Source organism: Mirounga angustirostris, unplaced genomic scaffold (assembly GCF_029215605.1).
Source record: "Mirounga angustirostris isolate CCGP_5_RB_7025 unplaced genomic scaffold, mMirAng1.0.hap1 SCAF_5, whole genome shotgun sequence".
NCBI classification, from domain to species: Eukaryota; Metazoa; Chordata; class Mammalia; order Carnivora; family Phocidae; genus Mirounga; species Mirounga angustirostris.
The window spans coordinates 5,200,141-5,227,485 of NW_026991713.1; the positions used below are offsets into that span (position 1 = coordinate 5,200,141).

At 56.7% G+C, this 27,345-nt stretch overlaps 1 protein-coding gene across 1 annotated transcript; it reads right to left on the minus strand.

The window, feature by feature from the left end:
- Nucleotides 1-4,893: 4,893 nt before the first annotated feature.
- Nucleotides 4,894-26,513, minus strand: PARVG (parvin gamma). The gene is made up of 13 exons (XM_045872359.3): nt 26,217-26,513; nt 25,031-25,125; nt 22,963-23,027; nt 21,054-21,156; nt 19,951-20,091; nt 18,897-19,012; nt 17,430-17,485; nt 15,100-15,122; nt 11,965-12,023; nt 11,700-11,768; nt 9,546-9,647; nt 5,643-5,715; nt 4,894-5,198 (listed from the first exon to the last, which is right to left on the minus strand). Exons 2-13 carry the CDS (start codon nt 25,107-25,109, stop codon nt 5,089-5,091), a joined length of 996 nt encoding a protein of 331 aa, XP_045728315.1. The 5' UTR covers nt 25,110-25,125; nt 26,217-26,513; the 3' UTR covers nt 4,894-5,088.
- Between the last annotated feature and the right edge of the window lie 832 nt (nt 26,514-27,345).

The window sequence follows — 27,345 nt, forward strand, 5'->3', positions numbered from 1 at the left end:
TAATTGAAATAAAATGAATGGAGTGACCAGCAGAGTCAATGCGGCTGTTACAGCCAAGGTGGCTCCCAGCTACAGCAGCAACCCATCGGAGAGGGGAGTTCAAGCATTTCTTGCTCACGTACAGTTCAAAGCTGGTGTTCCTTAATGGCAGGCAGCTCTCCCCCCGGAATAATTCCACCTGTGGCTCCACCATCTTCAGCACATGGCTACCAAGGTCACCACATTGCCCGCATCACCTGGGGATCACCCGGGCATCCTAGAGCACCAAGGGCCATGGAGGGACCAGGTGTGGGGACCAGGCTCTTCGATGTTGCATCTTGCTTCATTCACATCTCAGTGACTTGGACTCAGTTTACACGGCTGGGAAATGTGGTCTAACTGTGTGCCCAGGAGCAAGCGAAAGCAGGTTCGGTGAGTGGCCAGGCTGTCTGGTCCACAGCAGGTGAAGAAGTGTGAAGGTCCATTCAACAGGAGCCACAGCTATTATTTTGCTAACTGCACTCTTGAAAGCCCTGCCCGTTGTTATTTCGGTTAATCCTACTGACTCCCACCCTGGGAATTAGGCTAAGCAAGGAGGATCTTTCCCATTTTATAAGTACGGAAACTCATGCTCAGAGAAGAGCAGTGTCTTGCCTAAGAGTGCAGAGCTGCTGAGATCGGAGTCCAGGACTTCCCACAACATCACACTGATGCCTTTCTCTCCAGATGACAGGGGGAAAGGGAAGGGATCACAGAGCCAGAGTTCCTCCATATGCCTCTGTGTTTTCAGCTGAGCTGGTGAACACACCAGCCTAGGGGCCAGTGAACCCAGGGGCCAAGGAAACCAACTGGAGGTCAGAGCAGTGAGTCTAGAGTTGAGCTCAGCTTTAACACTGGCTTCCTGGGGCGTCAGGTCTGCATCTGCCCCACCCCAGTAGAGCTAAGAGGTCCCTGTCATTGGGTCAGCCAGCAAATATTTATCCAGTGCCTCTGGTGTGCTGAGTAGTGTTGTGGGTTTCAACGAGCAGAGCCTGGGGGCAGGGGACATGCAAAATCCAGGTAAGGTTACCTGATGAGCTAGCTCTTAATGTCTGGCCCTGAACTCCAACTATGTGCTGGGGCCCGGACCTCATGTGATGGCATTTTCACCAGAACCCATGGAGGGAGGGTCTTTCAGTTCTGTTTTTGAAGGTATAGTGATGGTGATGGTGATGATGATGGTGGTGATGGTGGTGATGATGATGATGATGGTGGTGATGGTGGTGATGATGATGGTGACGGTGATGATGATGATGATGGTGATGATGATGGTGATGGTGGTGATGATGGTGATGATGATGATAATGATGGTGATAATAATGCTGATAATGGAGGTGGTGGTGGTGATGGTAGTAGTGATGATGGTGATGGTGGTGATGGTGGTAATAATGGTGGTGGTGGTGATGATGATGATGATGATGGTGATGGTGGTGATGATGGTGATGGTGGTAATAATGGTGGTGATGGTGGTGGTGGTGGTGATGATGATGATGGTGATGGTGGTGATGATGGTGATGATGATGGTGATGGTGGTGATGATGGTGATGGTGATGATGATGGTGGTGATAATGATGGTGATAATAATGCTGATAATGGAGGTGGTGGTGGTGATGGTAGTAGTGATGATGGTGATGGTGGTGATGGTGGTGATGGTGGTGATGCCATCTGACATTATTGAACACTATGTGCCCAGCAATGTTACAATGTCAGATGGATTCTCTTCTTTCACTTTCATAGTAACCCTACAAAAACCAGATTCCTTTGCTCCCGTCTGACAGAGAAGGAAACTGAGGCTCAAGGAGGTGAGTGATTCACCCTGCATCACAGAGAAGGTGGAGGATGCACCCAGGATTCCCGCCCAGAATCTGACTCAAGCATTGCACTGAAACCACCGCACCTCCCTGCCTCCTCCGATGGGGCTCTGAGCTCCTCCAGGACAGGGCCTCCATCTGACCATCTCTATATCCGCAGCTCTGAGCCCAGGGCCTGCACATTGGCAGGTGCTCAGGGAAGGTCTATTAGGAATGGCTTGTGCGCAATGATTTGTACAGATGTAAAATCCCATCTGTGCCTTAATGTATCACCTTTACAAGCAATAAGCATACCGATCGATTTGAAATGCTCGTGGATAATTGAATGAATTCGTGCAGTTTTTGGCCAACCCAGATCAGTTGGCTGGCTCTTCCTGGAAGAACCATGTCCGGGACATCCCCATCATCCACTGCCCAACCAGCCAGGACTCCCAGAACCTGCTGCCCCAAGATCAAGGCACCCTGGCCGCTCCCTAAGTTAAACCCACCCATGGGTGAGGACCCCATGAGCTCCCAGGTAAGAAAGGCCTGTGATGTCCCCCTGCCTCTTACAGAGAAAGAGCCCATAGGGGCAGGGACTGGAGGAGGGGAGGTAGCGGCATTGATCTGTTGCCAGAGAGAGAGAGAGCAGGGAGGAACACACTTCTCTCCAGACAAGCTGTTCGCTTACCAGCTGCCTTTGGTAAAAGAAAAAATATTCCTAGTGCCATCTGTTCCCAGAGTGGGGCTGGTGTGGGGCCCGGGGCTTCCTGCCGCTCAGGCAGCCAGACCCAGTTTCAGAATCTGCGACAGCTGCCCCCCTGGATTATTTTGGGAAGCGGCTCAACTCCGCAGCACCCCGGCCTTCCTTCGAGGCATTTCCCGTCACTCCAAAGCTGTTTGCACACCCGGCCCCAGACTGCCAGCTTCTTCTCAGGCCTGCCTATCCTCCCGTTCAGCCACTGTCATCATCCCTCTTCCCACTTCCCCCGCAACCCCTGCAGGAGTCAGACTCCCCGGGGTGGGGGGCAGGGACAGCCAGCTAAACGGAGGGAAGGGCTCCCTGTCCGCCTCCCTGGTCTCCTCTGTGAGACCTATGGCTTCCACAGCCTCCAAGCGCCAGGCAGGACACCCAGGCGTCCACCCCGTGCCACCGGGGGCTCCCCCTCCCTCATTGACTCCTCAAGGATCGTCACTTTGTGAAAACTAAGCTCCTGGAAGAGGGGGATGGGCATCTCAGGCAGGGGCAGCAGCAGAAAGGCCCGGAAACCGAGCTGAAAGCAGACAGGAAGGGTTGGGGTGGGGCAGGGGGTAGACCACAAGGTCGGCATGCTGGGAGGGCCCAGGGCATCGGATGCTGCGGAGAGGCTGGGGACCAGGGGGGATTTAAAGCAGGATACTAATGTAATCACAATCCCAGGACAGAAAAACCCCAAGTGTTGGTGCGGAGCTGGGGTCAAAGGGGAGAAAGGTAGAGAGCCCAGCTGCGGAGTCACCGTATCCTGGCCCCGCATGGGGGTGAGAGCCTGGACAGCTCCAGAGGCAGAGGGGAAGAGAGGAGGGTGTGAGTTTAAGAGGCAAGCTGAGGGCAAGACTTGGTTCCCCGGGAAGGGGTTCTGGATGAGCCATGGATCTGTGGCCTGGGGGCCAGGAGGCTGAGATGGGGCATCAGGAGGTGGGACAGGGGAAGGGGCGAGCTCTGACTTGGACATGGAGAGTGGGGTGGGTCCCCCAAGGGAAGCTGCGCCCCTGGGTCTGGTCAGGAAGGGGGAAGGGATGGGGGGTGTCAGGGGCTGGCAGGGGGTGGGGGATGGTGTTACTGTCTAAGGGGGACAGAGTCTCGGTTTGGCAAGATGGAAGGAATTCGAGGGACAGATGGTGGTGATGGTTACACAGCACTTTGAGGGTACGTGATAACACCGAACCATACCCTTCAAAATGGCCAAAATGGCCAGCCTATCGAGTGTGTTTTACCACAGTAAAAAAAACCTGATTGAATCCTGTGATTAAAAGGCAGAGGCATTCAGATTGGTCAGAAAGATACAACTATTTGTGTCTGTAAGGAATCCTCTTTAAATACAGAGACACAGAGAGTTGGAAAGTAGAAAGACGGAAAAGCTACCTCGCTGTATTAATATCAGACAAAGGAGGTTTCAGAGCAGGAGATACTCCAGAGGATACACAGGTAATGCTCCCAACGGGCACAGCGGTGGCGGCGGCCCCGGGGAGGCAGAGATGGCCTGGCCCGCACCAGCCCCCTACCGCAAAGGCCCTCCCCAAGGCCAAGGCCGTCAAACTGTGATGACCCCAGACCTAGCGGGCTCTGTCCTCGATGGGGGTCCTGAGCTGGGAATGCAGGGGAGAAGCCCAGCGGCAGCCCCGGGGGGCCCACCTCAGCCCTCCCCTGCCAGCCCTGCCCCCCTGCCCCCTGTGCCTTGTCCTGGTTGGTTCCCGCCCCACGTCGGCTACTGGGACGGCCACGGTCAGCCCTCCTCCAGGGACTTATTCTTTGCGAAACATAGGCAGCAAGTGCCAAGTCTCAGCAGAGAGAGAGCAAGGCCCCTCCCCGGGACAGACTGGGAGACCACAAAGATTTCTCCTTCGGGGTTTCTGGGCAAGGTTCTCTGCCACCGTTGTGGGGTGGGGCCTGGCCCACGGTTCCTCTGGCAAGTAACCACCTTAGCTGCCCCAAGGGGCTCGGGGGCTTGGTTGTGGAGCCATGTCCATCCCCCTGAGGGAGAGACAGGCTAGCAATAGCTAACTGTGGGCAGGCTGGGGCCTCTGGCCATCTGCCCTGACACCCAAGAGTCCTTTCTGCTCCCAGGTCAGGCCCTGGAGCCTCAGGGAAGGTCAGCATCACTGGGCTCTCGGCTGCCCCCACGGGTGCCCTCAGAGATGGGACTCCGAGCACCTTCCACGCCTGGCCCGTGGGAAGGGGAGCTGCCCTGGGGAGGGGAGGGGGGTGAGCTCGTACACATGCAGATTGAACTGTCTCTCCCAGGACACTACAGCCTCCCCAGATCCCTCCCAGAAATAACACTTGTTAATATAAGCTGAGTGAGGCCAGGGGGTGGCTCAAACCAGATCCATGCATGCCTGCTGAATTCAAAGATACTTGGACACGGGAATGGGGGTGGGGGCAGGGCCGGCACACCGCAGACACACAGGAAACGGGGGGCACGGGCTGTGCGGTGGGGCAGGTCCCTCTGGGGCCCTTGGGTCTTCCCGCGGCTGCTGCAGGCAGGCAGGCTCCGGGAAGCAGCTTCTGGGGCAGTGACTGCTAATTGGGGGATCCACGGGGCATGCTATCTGTGCTTTCTTGCAGCTTGTGCTTTCGAAACAAGCTGTAGAGGACGCGCAGCGTGCTCTTGGCGTCCTTGTTCACAATGTCTGCGGGCCAGAGGAGAGCAGGACAGCTGGTGAGGCCTTGGCCGGGGCGAGGAGGGGGGTGACCACAGTCCCACTTGGCCCGGGACCAAGGGGCTTCCTGGGACACGGGACGTCAGGGCTAAACCCGGGGTCAAACAGGACGGTTGGTCATGCTAGGCCTGAGTCCTGGGACCCATCACATGGCCCTGCCTCCCTCCTCCCACCCAGTCCTCCCCTGTACCCCTCTTGTGGTGCCCCCCACATATAATTCCTCAAGGTCTCATCCGTCTGGACAGCCTGCCCCGGGGTCCCCAGTCCCCTGTGTCCTCTCCCCGGGCCCCCTCCTCCAGCAGGGTGGGTGGAAGCTGTCTTCCCGTCGTGGGAAGGCCCCGTGCTGAGCAAGAGGACCACCCCGACACAGGCCATCCCCCGACACCGCAGCACCCACGTGGGCCACGCGCTCACCTTCGGGGTTGATGGGGTAGTCGAGCAGACCTTCGTCCTTCAGCAGCTCCAGGGCACGGGTGACGTTGTGCAGCTGTGATAAGAGCCCACCAGATGTTAGCCCCAACCCAGGCCTGGGCCCCCAAGTCCCAGGCCTCACACTTCAAGGAGGCCACCTCTAGTGGGGAAGGCAGTTATGGCGAGGGGCGTCCGGTCCGGAGGTCAGGGAAGGCTTCCTGGTGGGGGTGACACCTAGAGGTAAGTCCTGCCGGGCAAGGAGACTTAGGCAGGGAAAAGAACACAGGTTTATCCTGGCCTTTTCTGTTGCAGCCCCAGCACTGTGGGCAACAGAGGCCCCATCGGAAACAGCTGAGGAGAGAAGGTGCAGAGTGGCCAAGGGGCTCACACGAGCTCACAAGATGGAAAGTGGCAGAACCAGGTCTGTCTCACTCTGATGTCCGTGCAAAGTGGGCTGGAGGCTGGAGCAGCCGCCCATGCCGAGGCGCTCGTGGGTTCAGATCCCTGCTCATGGGGTAACTTCCAGCAAGTCGCTTGGCACCCCTGGGCCTACCTTGCTCACCTGCAGAGTGGAGTCACCACCATCTGCCCCGTGTCCTGATCCAGGGTGCCGGGTGGGAGCCCAGGGGGGCCCGAACAGCCCTTGGCTCAAAGCACATGCTCTGTTAGTGGGGTTTTCCCTATTCGTGGCTAGCTTCTCCCTTAGGCCTCAATACAATCAAAACGACCCTGCCCTTCTCCTGGGGACAGCGGCCTGGTGTGGGGCAAAGCAGGTCTAAAGCTGGTTTCCCAAGCTGTTTGACCATAGGATCCACTTGTCGTGGAGCACCTCGTGGGACCAGTGTTTTGGAAACACTTTGTCCACTCGCTTATTTAAAATACATTTACTGAGCATCTACTATGGGCTGGCCGGGCAGCAGGGGGCCAAACCAGACCCCCTCCCTGCCCTCATGGAGTTGGTGCCTTGAGAACTGTCTCTTGACACTGTAAAAATGATCACACTTGCTTCAGCTCGTCAAGCCCATACTCGACCTGAGCCCTGCAGGCTCCAGAGACGTCTCAGCAGGCTCTACCCCTGGTGTCACGTCCCTTCCACGCACGGCCTGAGATTATAAAAGTAAAACCACCACGTTGCACGGAGCTGAGGGCAGGTTGTCATCCAGGAGGATGTGCTCAAATCCTCCCAGGGAGAAATAATTGAATGTGGGAGGAAGCCCACGATTCCCGATGCCGGTGTTTTGATTTCTGCAGAGCAGACAGTCGCCTCCCTCCCTCTGTCCCTCGCTTGTCTTCCTGGAAGGGATGACGGCCTCACATAAACACCAGTGGCAAGGAAGGTGTGATAATAAGGCATCCAATTTCGAGGGGCCACTCTGCCAAGATTACGTACGATTCCTCGGGTGTCCCACCGGCGGAGGGCTGTGGTCCCCGCCCTCCAGCTAATAACTTCTTTGGCATTTTGATCATACGCTCCTGCGGCTGAGGTTACCTACAATGTCCTATAAAAATTCATTCTTGGGGTCTGAGCAAAGAGGCTGTTTCTCGCCCCCGCTATGCAGTGTGGCTCAGATTGGGAAGTTGGTTCTAAAATCGGTGGCTAGAGCGGGCTCACGGCCCCCAGGGACATCAGGAGTAAGAATGCTTGTCCCTGGCTTGTAACTGGGGTTTGCAAGCATGCCGAATCCTGGGCAGAGGCTTTGAAGTCCCATGAAGCCCAACACCTAAGTAACAAAGAGGGGACACCAGTGATGTTCTGGGTCCCGGTTCTGAGCCCCTTCCCCAGGCTCCCTGGCCTGCGTTTGGCCCGTGCTCTTCCATCTTCCTGCCTTCTCCCCCACCTCTGTGTTCTGCCTTCTGGCTGTAGGGTAAGCACCACCACCTCAGCTGGGCTCTGACCCTCCTGGGCCCTCCCAGTGGCCCAGCACAGGTCTGATCCATCCCCAGGACTGAGGCTCTCACCCTCCCCAGGGCCACAGGTAGGCCAAAGGGACATCTTTCCTTCTCCCACAAACGGCCCCAAGGCTGGCTCTGGGAACTGGCCTGCAGCCCTGCTTCGTATTCCTACTCTACAGAAGAAGCCACTGTGGAGAGATAAAGGGGGTGCCTTCCAGCGGGCCACAGCGACCCTGGCGTGGACAGAGCTAAGCAGGCCACCTGGGGTCCTGGGCAGGCCGCCACCTGCCCAGTGCTCTAGCGCATCTCAGCCACGCCTCCGGCATCACCTCCGGTAGGGCTGATGCTCACGAAGACTCCTGGCCGGTCCCGAGCAGGCCAGGGGCCCCAGGGACCGCCCGCCCTCGATGCTTCCCCTCTGTGACCCTCCAGACTCCGTCTGGGTGGTCTGAGGGGTGGGCAGGGCAGGGATTGTGAGCCCACGGGGAAGAAACGAGAAGCCCAAGGTGCAGGCCGTGAGCTGGTGGTGGAGCAGGGACCGGACCGAGGCTTCTGGTTCCCCTGCCACGTCTGCCCCGACGTGGGGCCGGATGATGGGGTCCGGTGCTGCCCCTCATCTGCAGAGGAGTGAGAATCCCCTGCCCTCACTGGCATGTCGATGGTTCTTGTGGAAGGGGCCTTCCCGGCAGGGGAACAGCCTGGGCAATACCCCGAGCGGGGAGAGCGCGAGGAGCTCTAGCACCGTGGTGCCCCGCGGGATGGCTGGCGAGGCCAGCGGGCTGAAGAGCAGAGCAGGGGAACGGGAGCCCGCCAGGCGGGGAGGCTGTGCGTGGGGATGTAGGCAAGCCTGTCACTGCCACCAGCATTGTCATCCTCTCCCCGGCTTCCCCGGGTCAGGACGCAGACCCTCCTGCCTGGACTGGTGTAGACGTCCCCCAAGCAGCCTACCAGCCTGCAGGGGCCACAGGAAGACTCCTGACCCCTGCCATGCCCTGGCCCACCCATGCAGCAGCGCAAACCACAGATGGACACAACCCTGAGATTTCCGTGCTTCTGTCCACACCTGAACCTTTGCTGATGCTGTTCCCTCCCCTTGGGGTGCCCTCACTCTGCAAAGCAAATGCTGATCAACAACATGTGTCACCTCTTATGCCCTCCCAGACTCCTTCAGATCATAGCAACCGCTCCTTCCTCCGGGTCCCCAACTGACCCACCCTCCCTGAACCAACACACTTCATTGTGGCCCTGGGGAACCACACATCACTGAGAGTACAGTGGGTATAGACTGAGAGGCCCTCAAAAACAGGAGCTGTGTGGGACTATCTTTATGACCCACATGCCACAGCTTGACACCAAGCAGGACCTTAAGAAATGAAGGATCAGATGGCAGATGGGGGCTGGATAGGTGGATGGATGGATGGGCAGATAAGTGGGTGGATGGATGGATGGATGGGTGGGCAGGTGAATGGTGGATGAACTGGGTGGATGGGCAAATAGGCAAGTCAATGGATAGGTGTGAGGATGGATGGATGGATGGATGAATGGATGGATGGATGGATGGATGGATGGATGGATGGATGGATGGATGGATGGATGGGCAGGTAAATGGATGGATGAGCAGATAAGTAGGCAGATGGATGGATGGGTGGGCAGGTGAATGGATGAATAAACTGGGTAGATGGGCAAATAGGCAAGTCAATGGATATGTGTGAGGGTGGATGGATGGATGGGTGGATGGATGGATGGATGGATGGATGGATGGATGGATGGATGGATGGATGGATGGTTGGATGGATGGGTAGATGGGTGGATGAGCAGATAAATAGACAGATGAATGGATGGGCAGGCAGGTGAGTGGGCGGATGAATTGGGTAGATGGGTGGATGGATGGGTAGATATATGGACAACCAAACAAACTTCCCCTCCACCCTTCACTTCTCCTGGAAGTGAATAAGGAGACTGGTATTGCCAACTCCATAAGGCCTACATCAAGGAAACCTCTGGAAAACTTACCATTTCCGCAGGAGAGGTGGGAGTGAGGTAGAATTCCTTCAAGTGCAGGAAGAAGCCTTCCAGTTGTCCAATCAGCAAGAGTAAGAAGACCCCGTCTGCAAACTGCAGAGGAGAGCGTTGGAGGCAGACGGCCCAGGGCTCCTGCTCTGCCTCCCGCTCTGCCTCCTGCGGGCTGTGTGGTGCTGAGGAAGCACGCACCTCTCTGAGTCTCAACTGTCTTTCTGAGACTTAAAGACAACATCTCCGACCTTTGCAGTGTGTTGTAAACATCGGCGGCAGCAGGTAGCAAGCACTCACCGGCCACCTGACACAGACCACACGCTCCATAAAATAGGTTCTTTTCACATTATCTTGTGAGATAGCTGAATATTGCTATTTAAACCACATACTGATCCGTGAGCTACAGGAGCATAGGAGAAAACAGAGTCGGGTATAAAATTATTCCTCCAGAAGAGGCAGAGAACAGCACACGGGGCTCATTTTACTGGCTGCCACGTTAATATTTCTACCTGCTCCGTCTGTATGGTCAGAGATAAAGCCGCCAGCCCGCCACCAGCGTATCATATCCTAGCGTAATCCTACTCAATCTCTTCAAAGATACAAAACACAAGATTAGCTATTGGAGGGAAAACCACCACTCGAAGTCCTTAATAGAATTTCCCCATATTAAGTCTGTTCCGATGTTATTAGTTCAGTCTGAAATCTTTTCTGCTGATATTCCCTGGTAATACCCCCAAAATACCAGGGACTTCAACTTCTCCCTTTATCCGACAGTCTCTACATACGGTCCTCCCACATATCATTATTTTCTGAACGCCATTCCTTCGCCAAGGGAGAGAGAAAGACGAGAAGCAGGTAAAATGGAAACCTACAGGATCATCCTTAAATACCCACATAAGATATAATAAAACCCCAAATTCAGCATTTATGGCATGTCCACAGTGTACCAGGTCCTATGGTAAACACCAGAGGTTCATCATCTTATTTGTCGCTCCCAATTCTATGAGGCTGGTCTCCTTAAACTCATTTTAAAAGAAGAGGAGCCTGAGGTTCAGAGAAGGCCAAGCCAAGGCCACGCAGATAATGTGAAGGAGGTGTCCTTAGAGCTCAGGCCGCACGTGTCCATCTGGTACCCATCAGGTCCAGAGCCTGGTATCGCCAGCCTGCCACGTCACCACACCATGTCACACACGGCTTCTCGTGTGGCCACCGTGGGACGTGCTGATGCGCACAAACTGTGGGCCTCAGCACCCCGGATTCAAATCCCGGGTCCTCTGCTCTATTGCTGGGTGACCTTGCATGAGTTCTTCGACATCTCTGTGTCTTAGTGTCCTCATCTATAAAATGGAGTAGTATCTGCTCCCCCCCGCAGGGACTGTCAGGAGGATTCAGGAGTTACTGGATGTAAAGCACTTTGTTCAGGGCCTGGCACATAGTGAGGACTTTATTGCCTTTAGGTACCTGGCAGCCCATCCCTCGCTGGCTAATGCCAGGTGCGTTAGAAGTCAGCAGCTCTGGCTAAGATCACCATAAGCCATTTGGCCCACCGGGGGCCAGACCTGCCTTCCACCTCCCTCCCCCACGGCCACCACGCTGCATGGGCGGAAACACGGTGGCAGGTGGATGAGGCCAGTGGCCAGCAGGCTCCATCGCCCCCCGAAGGCCCTGGGCTGACAACTAGCCTCCCAGCTTCTCTGTTCCCTTCTGTGCTGAGGGGGCATTACGGGTGCACGGTGTCCTCATGGAAGGCCGTGGCCCCCTGCACAAGGCTGACTGGTAAGATTCTGTCCTGCCCCACGGTGGCACTCGGTGAAGTCAGCTGCGGCGGGCTGGGCAACTGGGGGGCCCACAGAGGCTCTAAGACAGCGCCGGGCACGTGACACCATGAGCAAATGCAGTCACACGAGGGAGACTCCAACCGCATGGGGGAACCCACAGTCCCTGCCTCACGAGATCCCCGCAGTGTCCCTGGTTGGTGAGGCTACCTCCCAGCAACAGCCCCCCACTAGAGAGGAGGACCCCACGGCTCTGAGAGGCGACACATCCTGGGCCACACGGGGGCGGGACCCGGCTCCCAGGGCCCCGCAGGACCCTCTTCCCCACCTGCACCCCATGGCCCTTCCCCGCCTGGGGGCCCCACGGCTGAGTCCCTACCTGGGTGTCCAGGTTCTGCACAGACAGGCCCAGGCGGTCCAGATTCTGGTTGACGAAGTTCACAATGGCCTACCCGAGGAAAGACAAGGACCTTAGGCCCAGGGCTCCGGTTTGCCACCTTCCCGCTCGGGAGGGGACAGAAAGCCCCTTGCGTGGCTTCCGAAGCACAGCAGGTGAGGAGCGAGGGCCTTGTTCCTTCCCCTTCATCCTGCAGGACTCAGGGTGGACAAGCGGGAGCACGACTAGGAGCTTTGATCTCTCTTACCTCTTTCACCGTGTTCACTTTCTCCGGAGCCAGCCTAAATAATTCATCAAAGATGTCCTCTGCAGACAGATCCAATAAACACCTCATTACCATGCCGTTGTCTTTGGGCCAAACAGGGACTGTATTTCCATACAAGTTTCTCAGGGTCCCCAGTCCAGAGGGAGCTGTCGTTCTACCTCCGGGTTCTTGAATTTAAAAAACGGGCCTGGGTCTGTCTGGGTCACTGCTCCCCTGGCTGTGTGGCCCAGGAGGAACTGCCTCCCCTCTCTGTGCCTTGGTGTCCTCATCTGCAAAGTATGGCTGGTAATACCTACTAGATGGGGTCGTTGCAGAGATGAAATTTGGGGCTACATAACACACTTGGCGTGGTGGCTGGGCACACAGTAGGGCTTCACTAATGGTCCTCCTTTCTGTAGTCGATGCCTATGGTGTCTGCTCCGCCACCACCCCGTCCTCGGGAAGCTGCCCTGCCTCCTCCCAGGCCCCTGCTCTGCCCACAGGTTCCAGAGCGGACATAGGTGGCTGAGCAGGGGCCAGCCCCACACGGACGCTCAGCCTATAGGTCTCCTCCCCAGCATTTCTGGATTGGCAGAATGAGGACATCGAGCCCTGCACCATGCAAAAGGCCAGCACCCTCAGCAGCTGAGTCATGCCTGTGAGACTCGGGAACAAAAGAGGCATCTTGGCAGCTCAGCAGCTCAGGCCCTGGGCCCGCCTCAGACACCCGAGTCCTCAGATGAATGCCCTTTTCCCACAAGCTGTCTTCCTAATATTTGCAGCCCATGCATCTCCCTGGGGGAGACCAGTCCTCCGGCACCGAATGCCCCAGCTAGCTAGCAGAAATTACCTTCCGACTCTGCCACTCAGCAGCTGTGCAACCCTGAGTAAGTCACTTCACCTCTCTGGGCCTCGGCTCCCTCTTTAGTGAAAGGGAAAGGTAGCACCAGATAGCAGCATGCCCTTTCAAATGCACCCATAAACATGGTGGAAACACCAGTGGTTCCTTCCAGACCCCTTGGCCCGTGCTCAGGGGAATCGTGTCCCTAAAGGAGCCAGGAAATGGAAGGCAAACGTGTGCTCAGTCGACAGGAGCCGGAACAGCGTGAATGTGCTAGAAAAGGGTTGTGAGGAGGTGCTGCTCTGTGTCCCTGCCCCTCACCATGTGACCCACCCTCATGCTGCCCCCCCGACAAGCTCTGTTCTCTGAGCAACAACCCCCATCCTCATGCTGCCCTACACACGCACACACACACACACACACACACCAGCCAGCCTCCCTGCACCTCCCCTCTCCTTCCTTCCCCCACACATCCTCCCTCAGCCTGTTCTCAGAAGCCCCTCACAGGACATTATTTCCAGCTCTCCAGGTGGGGTGCCCCTCAAGGAACCCCCGGCCCATACAGCAATGTGTCCTAAGTGTGGCGGGCTTAGGGAGGAAAATCATGTTGGGATGGATGGATGATGGATGCACTGGTGGGTGGGTGGGTGGATGGATGGATAGATGGATAGAAGGGTGGGTGGGTGGATGGATGGATGGATAGATGGATAGAAGGGTGGGTAGGTGGATGGATGGATAGATGGATAAACTGGTGGGTGGGTGGATGGATGGATGGATAGATGGATAGAAGGGTGGGTGGGTGGGTGGGTGGATGGATGGATAGATGGATAGAAGGGTGGGTGGGTGGATGGATGGATGGATAGATGGATAAACTGGTGGGTGGGTAGATGGATGGATAGATGGATAGACTGGTGGGTGGGTGGATGGATGGATAGATGGATAGAAGGGTGGGTGGGTGGATGGATGGATGAACAGCCAATCAGGCCAACCGGCTGCAGAATGAATGAATGAGGGATGCTGGGTGGCTCAGTCAGTTAAGCGTCTGCCTTCGGCTCAGGTCATGATCTCAGGGTCCTGGGATCGAGCCCCACATCGGGCTCCCTGCTCCGCGGGAAGCCTGCTTCTCCCTCTCCCTCTGCTGCTCCCCCTGCTTGTGCATGCTCTCATGCTCTCTCTGACAAATAAATAAAATTCTCATTGGCTATAGATGGTATAATGTCAGTATAAAAAAGAAAAAATACTGCACTGATTAAAACATATGGAACAAATAAAAATTTACATGTTCTGGGGGCGCCTGGGTGGCTCAGTCAGTTAAGCATCCGACTCTTGATTTTGGCTCAGGCCATGATCTCAGGGTCATGATCTCAGGGTTATGTGATCAAGCCCAACATTGGATTCTGCACTGAGTGGGGAGCCTGCTTAAGATTCTCTCTCCCGGGGCCCCTGGGTGGCTCAGTCATTAAGCGTCTGCCTTCGGCTCAGGTCATGATCCCAGGGTCCTGGCATTGAGCCCCGCATCAAGCTCCCTGCTCGGCGGGAAGCCTGCTTCGCCCTCTCCCACTCCCCCTGCTTGTGTTCCCTCTCTCGCTGTGTCTCTCTCTGTCAAATAAATAAATAAAATCTTAAAAAAAAAAAAAAGATTCTCTCTCCCTCTCCCTCCACCTCCTCCCACGCTCTCTTAAAAAAAAAAAAAAAGTCCACGAGTTCACATCAATACCAAAAAAACAGAAGAAAGAAAACTAAAATAAACAATCATAAAAAATGAAGGAAGGAAGGAATGGCTGGACCAGTCAATGGGTGAAGAGGTCTGTCACGAGAGCAGCGGCCACGTCCCAGACCAGCCACGATGAGGTACCCACGCTGTGCTAAGCACATTTGCAAATTCTTTCAACCCTCATCACCAGCCCAAGAGGTAGGTGCCGTCATTAATCCCATTTTACAGATGAGAAAGCTGAGGCACAGACAGGCTAAGGCACTTGCCCAGGTTTGCACAGCTGCCGAGAGGAAGCACTAGTGTTCGAACCCAGGCCATCTGGCTCCAGAGTCCACACGTGTGTAACAACCCACCGTCACCACTGGTGGGGATTATAAATCTCTCCCCCACACGAGCAGTACCAGGAGAGGAAATAGCCGGATCCATGGACGCACTGACAGACAGGAGGAGGGACAAATGGACCAGAAGAAGGCTCGAGGGCGCAAAGGGGGTGAGAATGCCCAGCAAGTCACCCCTCGTCATCACATCTGTGTCAACACACACCCAAGAGGAACAGATCCCCTTAAGGTACAATAGTACTCACTTGCAGGTTGGTCCTTGTCTGTGCTAAAGGGAAATTGCAGGGGGAGAAAGGCAAAGAAATGGTTAAAAAATATATATACCGTCCTCAGACCTCTAGTTTCTTCATATGACAAGACTTGGCACGTGCAGAGTTGACAACGAAGCTGGCGGCTCCTTCTTCCCCCGCAGCTTCATAAGCAGGCAGGGAGGGTCCTTGTGCAGAGCAAATGGCCAGAAAGAGGCCCGTTCCCTTCCCTGGAGGTTTCCGCACCGAGTTATGTCTGGGTTTTATCATTTCTGTGGTTGTCATTTTGGTCGGGGCGGGAGGCATTATATGTGCAACCAGACACACAAATTGTACGTTTATCACGGGTGCATTTTTACATATCCCCTGTGGGATCAGCACCCCAAAGAGATAGAGACCCTTCCTAGCACCCCCACATGCTCTCCCCACTGCCACCCCCATGACCCCCCAACCAGGATTACCACTGCTCTGATCCCTCCCACTGTGCATGTGTTTTGCCTGTTCCAGGAGTCCGTGTTGGTGAAATCACACAGCACACACTCTTCTGGGTCTGGCTTCTTTCACTCTGTGTTTCTTGTTTTGAATGGTTTTCCTTTGACTTTGTGTCAAATTTTCCACACCAGCCCCGCCCCTGAGAAGCAAGGGTCTGGGCCCAAAGCAGGCCAGGCGGTCCCAGGGGAGCCAGGTGCCCCCCCCCCCGCCCCCATGACCATGGCCCTCAGCAGGGGACTGGGCTGTGCAGGGCAGAGTGGGCAGCCTAAAGCAGAGACCCGGAGCTCATCAGCGTGAACCAGGGTGCCAGAGGGAGAGACGCCCCCGTGCTGCCCGAGACATTGGCTGGGAGCTGAGGGGAGCCATCACAGAGTTCCAAGTTCATAAAGGGGTGGAGAAGGATGATTGTAGGAGCCTAAGTGGGGCAGGAATGTGGTATCATGAACAGATGACACCTTCCCACTCAAGCTCCCCAGGCTCATTTCCAGACCCTGAAGCTTTGGCTCAGAGGAGGAGCCAGGTCAGGGTCACCGAGCAGCTGGGTGACTGCGAGGTCACTCAGCCTCACTGAGTCAGAGGGGAGCAAGGCTTCTTCCCGGGGTGCCCTGGGGAAGGTTAAATGGGCCTGCATGTGAACCGGATGCCCTGGCATGAGGGGCCAGCAAAAGTCGGCCTCCTCCTAATCTTTGCCCTGCTCAGCACACATGCTTGGGTCACAGTGGACACTGGTCATCCAACTTTCCATTGGTTTCACTACCTTCCACTCCCCACAGGAGCCATAGACTGGAGGGACCCCAGGGTTGGAGGGAGTCCAGGTGGGGGAAGGCCCCCAAGCACACATTACCTATAACCTTCACAACAGCCCACGAGGTAGGAATGGGTCTCCATTTTTCAGAGGAGCGGAGGCTCAGCACTGTGGGAGGTGACTTGTCCAAGGTCACACAGCTCATATACCACCGATGGGGAGCTAAGCCCAGGTGGGGCTGCATGCCAAGCCTGTGAGCTCAAGAGAACTGACTCCTTAAGCTGGGCTCTGTGAGGGTCAAACGGGTCACAGGAGCTATACAGCCCACCCTGCACATAGTGGGCCCTCAGCAAATGTTAGAGGAAAAAGGAGAACCTACAACCTCCTGCAAGAGGCCCACTCTCAGACCAGCCCAGAAAGACCTGGCCAGCACTGCCTGGGAGAGCCTTTCCCTCCAGGAGGGCAGAGGGAAGAGCTCATTGGCTGAGCATCCTGCTTGCCCAGACAGACCGAAGGTAAACAGTAGGTGCTCAATAAATGTTGGTGGTATGAGGGAGTGTTTGGTGTGCTTGTCTCTGGGCACTGGGAGGCCAGCGGGGTTCTGTCATCCTGTTATAACATTTGTGCTCAACTGCAGCATCTCCCTGCCATGGATGATTCCCTCACCCATATCCAGCACTTGGGCACCAGGCAAAGGGGAACCAACATGGCATCGGGGTCCTCTGACCCCAGTTCTGGATTCCTCCTGGCCCACAATGGCTATGGTGTGATCTCAGGACTGGGAGCCACAGCCCCTTTTCTAACCCCAATTCTGCCTGTTTTGTTGGGTTGTGCAGAGGATGAAATGAGCTGGCAGGGGTTGGCATGCCTAACAGCCCATAAAGGGCCATGCCCTGTGAGGCCCAGCAAGATGGAAGGGCTCCCAGCAGGGCTGAGGGGTCAGCAAGGCCCTCTGGGGGCTAAGAGGAAGCTAGGGAGGTGTGAGGGCCCCTCCCACAAAGGGCAGATCGGACCCCGGCCCCAGGCCCCACGGCCCATTCTCAAAAAAACATAACCTGGCCTCTGCTATAGGTCCTGGTTCTTCCCTCACCTGCACTGAGTGAGTTGTTCCACTGATTTCTCTGACTTCAGACCATTTTTGGTGCTCTAAGAAAGAAAAAAGGGGAAGAAATTGAGTAATCCCAGAAAACTCAGGGACCCATGCCAGCCATTAAAAGACTGTAGTTGCCAGAGCAGCCCCAAGGAACCCAGCTCACTCTACCTCATCCCCTCCTCAGAGGTGGTTCCTAGACAGCTCTCATCACTGTGGCCTGACTCAATGTTTTTCTTTCTCATGAGCCTTGAGCCCCATGAGGATGAGAACAATGTCTGTCTTGTTCCCCAGGTATCCCCAGAGTCTCACCCAGTGCCTGGCTCATAGGGAGTCAATGAACATGAGTTGATCTGAATAATGAATGAATGATGACCAGATGGATGGGTGGATGGACAGACGGATGGATGGATGGATGGACGGATGGATGGACAGATAGGATCGATGGATGAGTGGAGATGGATGGATGAATGGATGGTAGATGGATGGGTAAACAGATGAGTGGATGGATGGATGGAGGATGGATGAGTGGATGGATGGATGGATGATGGATGGATGAGTGGATGGATGGATGATGGATGGATAGATGGTGGATGGATAGATGGATGGATGGATGGTGGATGGGTGGGTGGATGGATGGATGGATAGATGGGTAGAAGGGTGGATAGAGGGGTGGGTGGACAGGTGGGTGGATGGATTGATGAATGAGTGAATGAATAAGTGAAGGAGTGAAGGAATAAAGTCACCTCTGATTTACATAAGAACTATAAACAAAGTCACGACACTACTTAGTAGAGAATTTCAATCAATGGTTTTGAAAAAAGTAAGGATGATTTCACCTGAGTGAAAGGTAAGCTCGAAGACAGGAAGTCCCAATGCTCACCAGGTACTGGGAGGTTGGGAGAAGGAGTAATGGAGAGCAGGAGTAGGTGGGGGCCCATTTGTGGTGCTCAAACTCTCCCTGAGGGAGAAGCCGTGGGTTCCAGGGACATGAACTTCAGCACAGTTGTGAGTGTGCTAGAGCAAGGGTGGAGGTGGAGGTGCAGGTGGAGAAACCTGAGAAAGCTCCCTTGTATAGTCACAGCCCTCCATAGCAACCAAGGAACAACACTGCAGTGCTATGGGCCAAGGCTGTGAAGGCTCCCAAAAGGCCATGAACAGATGACCACTTATGGCCCACGTGACATGGTTGCCATCAGCCAGGACCTTCCTAACACCACCCCCACCAGCAGATGCTATCTACTGAGGTAAGTGGGACTGGCCAGCCTGCAGACCTACTTATGGCCCCCCTGGACTCTCAACACCTCCCACCCACAGCTCCAGCCCAGCGCCCACGGCTGTCCTGGAGGAATGTGATCTATCTCAAGGGAGGGTCAGTCCCCTCCCATGCAGCACCCCCAATCCAGGGTATGGTGATATGGTCAGCTCAGCCTACACACAGGGGTCCCCTGAGGCCCAGCCTTGTACCTCCATGGTGATCACCTCCACCTGGACGTTGGTCGGAAGGGGCAGATCGGGCTGGAAGTGGTTGGCCAGGGCCACGAGCAGATGCAAGGTGGCCAGCAGGTCCTTGCTGAAGATGGCTGGGGGGGCACAGGTCAGAGCTGAGGGGCTGCCCAACCCTGGGACCACATGGAGGTCTCTTTGTGGTCACAACCACCCTCTGAAGACCAAGGGGCTCTGCGTCCAGCCTTCTGGAAGGCAGAGTTCTGGAGACACTCATTCTGAACCCAAAACAGTCACCCTTTGCTCTTGCCACCCCGCTCTGCAAATGCAGCACAAGGCACCGTGTGGACGGGGCTTCAGACACAGAGGCAGTCCCTGCTGACAGTTGTGTGCAACCCGATGCCCTACAGCGGGGTCCTGCCGGGAGAAACTGCTGGATTCAGATGAGTGTGACTTAACTCAGGGCCAGTATTATACATATCGGGCATTGAAAGCGAGTCTTTAAACCAAGTGGCAAAGGCAGTGGCATGAGACCCAACCAAAGCTGGGCTTGAAAACGGCTCCATCATCACCCCCAGCCCTGGAGAAGGTACAGAACCCCTTTCTGCCTCAGTGCTCTCATCTGGAAAATGGGAGGGATGTGGGGTTCCGAATGGTGGGAAGGTCATACTGAACTGCTAATGGGCTGGGGTCGGGGTCTGGGTGCTGTGCTCATGCTCGTTTCTCACAAGCCTGCCCTGCAGGTATAACTTAAACCAATTAATGAAAGAGGACTGGTAGCACCCATCTGACAAGGCAAGTGGGGGCTCGCGGTGCTTGGGATTCAAACAGGGGCTGCATGGTTGACCGAGTTTATGCCGCCCACACCGCGGCGGTCCGGAAGTGCGTAGGGCTGTTTGCTCCCAACAGGTGCACGACTTTGCCCAGGAGGCCGTGCTTCTTCCAAGCCCCCGGGGTGTCCCCATACCAAAGGCAGGTGAGCACAGCTGCCAGGTGAACAGAGGCCACTGGTGCAAAGGGACCCAGGCGCCCCCCGCCCTCCCCTAGACCCTGCCCCAGCCGAGGCCCCACTTACTTCCCACGCTCCACTTGAGCTGCTGCTCCTCCACCTGCAGACTGTGGTCGATGGCCTCCAGGACCACCTCGAGCTTGCGCCTTTGGCTCGGGGCAGTGAGAGCCATCTCCTCCACTTCCAGCTTGAGCCCGGTCAGAATCTCTAAGGGCAGGAGAGAGTGGGAGAGCCAGGGAAGGAGTGGGGGGAGAGGTGGAGGGAAGCAGAAGAGGGAGGAGGGGGAGGGAGGGGGGAGTACAGTGGGAGGGGGAAGGGGGGAGGGCACTGGGGGACCGCCCCTTCCATAAGCTGTGTGACCTGAGCAAGCCCACGCCCTCTGAGCTGCCCTCCACTGGCCCCCTCACCTTGACCACCCCGTGCCTGCTCCCTTAGCCCTCTGCATAGCTCTGTGCACCTCCGTTCTGCAAGGCTGTGTGGCCTAGACTCCTAGGCTCAGATCCTGACTGCCCCGCCTTCTTCACTCTGAGACCTTGGACAAGTGACTAGGCCTCTCAGTTTCCTCATCTGTAAAATGGGGATACTAACAGGATAGAGTTTTTCTGAGGATTAACACACCTGCTCCATGGCAGGTGCTGGGGAAGGGGCTGGTAGGATCATTCGGTCACCAACTACAAAGGGCTCCCAGGCCGGCTGAGGACCGGAATCGGGACCACCCCAGGCCTCTGGGACCTCACAGCTTTGTGCAGAAGGCAGATGTGTAGACCAAACCTGACATCTCAACAGCAAGGGGGAGGGTACCTGGGGGCAGGGTAGGGGACCTGCCTGGGGCCAGGAGGCAGCTCTGAGAGTAAAGGCGACCTGGGGAGCACTAGGTGTTTCCAGATTGAGACAGGGTCCCCCCCCTGGGCAGGAGCCCAGCCCACCTCTACCCGCCTGGGTCGTCTCACTGCTGGCCTGTCTTCTCCAGCAGCCGGGGGCAGCCCGAGGCCAGTGACCTGGGTTCTTTGTTATCCACCGCAGCCTATAAACAGCAGGTGCTCCATACATGACACTCAGCAGGGGGCAGGAGGGTGAAGCTGAGTGAGGAGCCCACCCTTGGGGGCCTGGAGGGGCCGGGCTGGGGGGCTGGGGCCCAGACCCGTGCAGCCCTGGGAGCTGCTACTTACGGAAAAGGTGGTGCAGGATGAGCCCATCAAATATGTCCTCCTCCAGGCTGCGGACCACAATGTGCTCAGGGAGGAGCTTGGCATTGATCCACTCCATTAGCACCTGCAGATCCCAAGAGGACGGCTGACCCGGGACCACTCCTCACCTGGTCCCCCACCTGGCTCTGTTCTGACCTCGGCCTGGAATGCCCTCCTCCCACCTGCCAACTCCTACCCATCCTTCAAGGCCAGGTCAAATGTCACCTCCTCTGGGAAGCCCTCCCTCCTCTCCCAGGCTGAGTTAGGGGCCCGCGCTGGGCTCCCAGGGACCAGGGCATGGTGGGGCTGTCTTTTGTCCTGTGCAAGGTGTCAGTGCCGGGAAGCTACTGTAACTGGTCCCTGTAAGTGGGGACGTGGCTGTGGGACTGGATAACTGGGAAGAGCACTGAAGGCCCTTGATAGGAAGAGCCTAAATTGCCTCGAAGAGGCTGTTGGTAGAAATCTGGACACGAAGCAGGCACCTCTGGTAAGAGCTCAGAAGGAGAGGAAGGACATGATACTGGGAACACAGAGGAGGCCCCGTGACAAGGAAGCAGAGATTGGAGTGGCGCGTCTACACACCAAGGGACACCAAGGATTGTCGGAGACCTCTGATGGCGGGAGAAAGGCCTGGGATGGGATCCCCCTCAGAACCTCCGGGAGGAACCCACCTGCCCACACCTTGACTTAGGACTTCCAGCCTCCAGGCTGGGAGACCATCAACTCCCCTTGTTTTAAGCCACGTGGTTCATGGTACTTGGTGGTGGCAACCCCAGGACACCGGCACAGGGGCTGTGGGTGTCCCACCCTATCCCCCAGACTTTCAGCTGTGGGGCACCCCCTCTGCAGCTCTGCCCAGGCACCCCACCCTGCCTGGGCTCAACAGGCCAGAAGGGCAGGAAGCAGAGCCCTGAGCCTTTAAGGGAGCAGCGCCAGCTACTCCAGAGCTGGTGAGGAAACCCCCAAGCTCCTCCACCTCCGCCCCTGCTCCCAGAGGGGCCCAGCAGGCTTCAGCTTCCACCAGCGGCACCTGCCCTGGCGGCCCCTTCCCTCCCCATCTCCCTTCCCTACTTGATCTCCTTGTCTCTATTACCTGCTGACTCACTACTTACACCCAAACCCTTATCTCAGGATCAGCTCTTGGAGGAGCCCAAACTAAGACATGTCAGCGCCCCATCAGGTTTTCCAGGAGGGACCGAGCTGGCTGTGCCCTGCATCCCAGTGCCTGATGGTGGGAGAGGTGGGATGGAGGGAGCGAGGGAACAGGAGGCAGAAAGGAAGGGATGGGAAATGGCCACAGTCTGGGGGTGGAAGGTGGTACAGGCCAGGAGGCCTCCCTGGAGGAGGCAACAGAAAGGCCATGTGGAGACTGGAGAAGTAGGGCAGAGGAAAACGGAGGCCTGAGCCTGCCTGTGCTCAGCTGGTCCAGGAGCCACAGCGGCAGACTCAGAGCCATGGAGAAACTGGGTGACCTGGGTGAACCACGCCCATTCCTGCCCATTTTGCCAGTTCTCCATTGCCTCCGACAGGTGAAAGGGCACACGGTTTGGGGCCTGGGTCAAACTCCAGTTCTGGTCAGCCATTGGCCAGCCTTGTGTCCCCCACCAGTCAGGTCACCCCTCTGGGCCTCACTATTCCCTCCATGGGATGCAAAACAGCAGATGCCTCTTGACCGTCGTGAGGCTTGCTGGGATCATCTATGTAAAGGCACACAGTTGGTGCTCAATAAATGTTCTTTCATGTAGTCATTCAACAGGTCTGCCAGGGACCTGCAGGGTCACCACCCGCTGGCCTGAGGTTGGGGGGCGCAGGTGGCCTGCTGTCCCCACCCCAAGAAGATGAAAAGACCCCCTCCAGAGAAATCAGGAGAGACCACAGAAAGCTGCCGTACCTTTTGCAGTTCTTCAAATTTGGGATCCTGCCGGGAAGTGGGGGGCAGGTATTTCTTTTTTTCTCCTGGAAGCAGAGGTGAGCATGACACATGTGTGCGGACACTGCAGGGAGCTGGGCAGCTCTCTCCCTGCAGGTCACCTGTATGCAGGTACCTTGACACGAGGGATATTTAGTCCTGTGCTTCACACATACACACACACACATACACACACACACACACCCTGAGCAGCAAACGTCTAAAGTGACTCGGATTTCCCAGACACACCTCGTCCTCCACGCCTCTTTCTTTGCCATGCTGTTCCCACCACACCCTAAACGCCTTTCCCTCTCATTTCCCTCATGAGCACTAGCTCATCCTCAGGCACAACAATATTTATATTTTGGGGACATACCTAGCCTGAAAAACTATTTCTTGTCTGAAATTCAAATTTAACTCGGCCTCCTGTGTTTTATCTGGCAAATCTACCCACTTAAGAAGATGCAGGGTTCACGCAAGCCCAGGGGCTGGGCACCAAGGGCCCGAGGCGGAGTCCTCCTGCATCTGTCCGGCTCCCTGGTGTGGGCAGGACCCAGAGGCCACCCCGGCTGACTCTCTGAGCCCCAGGATCCTGGTCAGCAGCTTCCTGACATTCTAGACTCACAGAACCCACACTTGTCAAGGCTGAGAGGGAACTGCAAGATCATCTAGTCTCAATGAACATGGGGGAAACTGAGTCACCTTGTGGGGACTGCCTTGCCCAAATTCACAAAATGCAATGCCTCTGTCTTCATATGACGCAGCTGGGGACTTTTCCTAGACGTTCTGAAAACCTTCAAGTACTACCCAGCCCCATATCTCCCGACAAGAAGGAGGGCTCTCTAACCCGCTGGGTACCAGCCGGCTCTGGACCAACGCTTGGGGAGTTGGTGGGTGAACAGCTCCGGTGGTACCCCACCCTCACCCCACCCCTTCTCAGAGCAGGCTTCCTGCCGTTCTCAATCATCACACGTTCCAGCTCTGCCTGCCAGTACTTCAAATAGTTCTAAATCAACCGTAAAACACAAAATAAATATTTTTTCAAATAACTAAGCCCTACCGCTAACAGCAGTTTTGCTCATGACACTTTCCAGCCTCAAACCCTCTATAAACAGAGAGCCCCGGGACGACAAAGGAAGTCAGCCTCGTGACGCTGGGCCACCCCTGCACCCGGCCCCCTCCCACCGCCCGGCCGCCAGGGTCTCGCTCACCACCCCCGGGGGTCTCTCGGCCACAGCGCCTATCTCGAAAGGCTGTCTTCACAGCATCTCGATCAAGTTGCATTCTGCTCTTTCACTTCACTTATCTAACCCTTTCTCTCCATCATCACACTTAGGTTTGAAAGGTGACATAAATTCCAGTGAGTTCGCTTAAAGCCTCTGCTGAGCAGGACCTTTGGGTTGCTCCCTATTTTCTTCTTTTCTGTAACAGGGTGAGGATGGCCTGGGGCACCTGCATTGTCCTTTCCGACTGTCTCCTGGGAGGGAGGTTTCAGGGGCAGCGGCCACAAGCTCCCCAAGCTCAGAAAACAGACTTGCGGAATTCCCCCGTCCTACGGCCACCCCCCTTTGCAAAGGGACCCAGGCGTGTGAAGGAAGCAGATCGACAAGCCCCCATTCTGCGAGGCGTCAGATGTCTGCTATCCGCCACAGTAAAGGAGTCACAGGCTACCTGCTACATTCCTCTCTGGGCCTCAGTTTCCTCGTGTACACCAAGGAGGCGGGAACATCTACCCTCAGAGCAGTAAATGAGATGCTGCTACTACTAAATAAACAGCAGCAGTTGGAATTTCCTCTTAACATCACCATTAACCTGGAGATGTGCGGTCACGAGGGGAATGGGGATGCCTGCCGAAGATTCTGGAAGCGGGGGCAGGCGGCTGTCAAGGGTGAAGCAGAAGGCATCGGCAGGGGCCGAACAGAACTGGGTGCCGGATGACAACTTGGAAAGCAAGGCAGCGCCCAGACCCGCCTGTTGGGTTCCTGCCATGCAGACCCTCACCTCCCCCGCCCCGCCCGCCCCCCCAGCACAGCCCCATTTGGACAGGCACCTTGTGGGAGTTCCTCCTCCGTCGGCGGGCCCGTCACCTTAGGGAGCTGCAGCAGGTTGTATAAGGACTCTGACTCCATTTCTCCCTTGCTGGCCCTGGGGGTGCAGGGGATAGAAGGCTTATCACCTCGGCCTCTTTGTGGTTTGGGGGGGTCTCATTGCTCATGCCAGCATGGGAGGGGTCAACATTTACAGAGTGTGTACAGCCCCCTCCACGGGTTCATTATGGGCAGGGGGCCGGGCTCACCGCCCGCGGGACCGGGCACATTCAGAAGCCAGCCCTGGCCTCCTTCCTGTTCCGCTGGGCTCACTTCCTCTCCTGCTCAGCCACCCTCTTCAGCCCCTGCGTCTTCCCCCAGCGTTTCTGGTCCCAAACAGACATTGGGGCTGGGGTGTCATGCATCAGAATGGTGGCCATCTCCAGCCCCCAGGGAGGCCCCCAAAGATGGGGGCATTCACAGGGGCTGCAGCCTCCCCATCGCCCTAGCAGCCAGCCCTGGCAGCTCCATCCTGCCCTGAGGCGAGGATCCAACACTACCCCCTGGATAGGCCTCCAAGCTCCTTTTGGACAGGATTCAGTTCAAAGGACAGGCCACAGAAAAGGAAAGAGCCTTGCCTGGGGGTTAGGTGGCCCAGGTTCCAGGCTGGCTCCTCCTCATTCTCCTTGTGTGACATTGGACAAATCCCCTCCCTTTCTGGTCCCAAAGATCTTTACAGACAGGGCCGGACTCCGAGCTCACCGAAGGCACTGGAGTGGACAGAGCTGGAACGGCCTCAAGCCGTCGGCCGCCCCGGGCAGACCCTCCCTGCCCCGGGCCTGTTTCTTCATCTGAAACCGGGTGGCCTCTCTTCCCCGCACGCTGAATGAAGCTCAGGGGAGGTTGGAGGGGGAAAGGGAGGCTGCCCGCTTGGCCACGCAATGGGATGGTGCCCGTCTGCCTGTCCGGCCCCAGGAGGGAGGAATGGCCGCTTCCGAGCCTGGGGGGCCGGAGGGGCAGAGGGGCTCCGGGCTTCGCCTGGCCCGACTCCCTCCCCGTGCAGCCTCAGCTGAGGCTGTGTCCTCTGGGGTCCGTTTCCACAAGCCCCCAGGAGCCCTCCCTCGCTGAGCTCTGACTCCCGAGCTTTAGAGAGAGGCAGAAAGCCCCGAGCCGAGGGCTCCCGTGAGCTAAGATGCCAGGAGGACTCACCTGGCTGCCTCCTTCACACCAGGGAATGAAGCTGTAGCTCGTGATCACTGGCTTCCAAATAAAAGTTAAGTTCCTAGCTGTGGGGGGCTGGAGGGGCCACGCTGCTCACTTCCTCCAGGCCTGTGGCTTCCGCAGGGCCTGCTCGGAGGCGTCTGCACGCAGCTTCCTCCTCACTGGGCCGCTGAGCCTGCTGCCTCCACAGCCCCACCGGAAAGCTCTGTCCCTGGAGCCCCAACCACCCAGCCACACCTCCTGGCCCTCAGATGCCTCGCAGGCAACTCGGATCTGCGATTTCTTCCGTCTCTCCCTCTCCCCTCCCCACCACGCAGCCCAAGCCAGTCCCTCCCGGCCTCACTATCTCCGAGTGGCCAGCACCAGCCAGCCAGCCGCCGAGGCCAGAGACCCCCACAACCCCGCCCCTAGCGAACTTCGAGCTGTGCCTCAGGCCATCCCTCCACCCCCACGCCCCCAACCAGCCAGCCCCTCTTCCCCTCTTCCTCTGGCCTGGACCACATAGGAGCCTCCTTGCTCGAGCCCCACAGCCAGCCTCTCACACCCCAACCCCTGCCTGGATGCTCACGTCCCAGACCCCTCAAAACCCACCAATGGCATCCCATCGGTCTTAAAATCTACTCTGCACAGCCCAGCGTATGTCCTGATGGACCTGCTGGTTAGATCTCCATCCCCATCTCCAAACCTCCCAGCCATGTTGACCAACTTTATGCTTCCTGAACACACTACATGCCTTACTATTTCCTCTGCCTAGAAGCCCCTGCCCCAGCTTTTAAAGGGGCTAAGTCCTCATCCTTATCATCAGCTTAAACGCCTCCTCCTTCAGGAAGCCTTCCCTAACTGCATCATCTAAAAGAAGTCGTCTGTAGGATTCCTTACCACAGCTCTGAAGGTCTTCTGTGCCCCAGTGCCTAGAACAAGGCCTGACACCAAGGGACTTGATGCATAAATGCAGCTGGCTACTGTTGCCTAGAGGATGAAGTTCTTCCAGAGAAGAAATGGGCCTTGACGGATGAATAAGAGTTTGCCCGCTAAAGATGTGTGAGAATGTTCCAGGTGGAGGGAACGGTGCATGCGAAGGTGTTAAGGAGTTTGAGAAGGAGAGGCCCCAGGACGG

Excerpts from the sequence above, each read along its gene's own strand:
- PARVG (XM_045872359.3), bottom strand. The coding sequence starts at position 25,109 with ATGGAGTCAGAGTCCTTATACAACCTGCTGCAGCTCCCTAAGGTGACG. Across the intron at positions 21,157-22,962 it reads AATTTGAAGAACTGCAAAAG|GTGCTAATGGAGTGGATCAA; the intron begins GTACGGCAGCTT and ends TGGGATCTGCAG. Across the intron at positions 15,123-17,429 it reads GAACAACTCACTCAGTGCAG|CACAGACAAGGACCAACCTG; the intron begins GTGAGGGAAGAA and ends ATTTCCCTTTAG.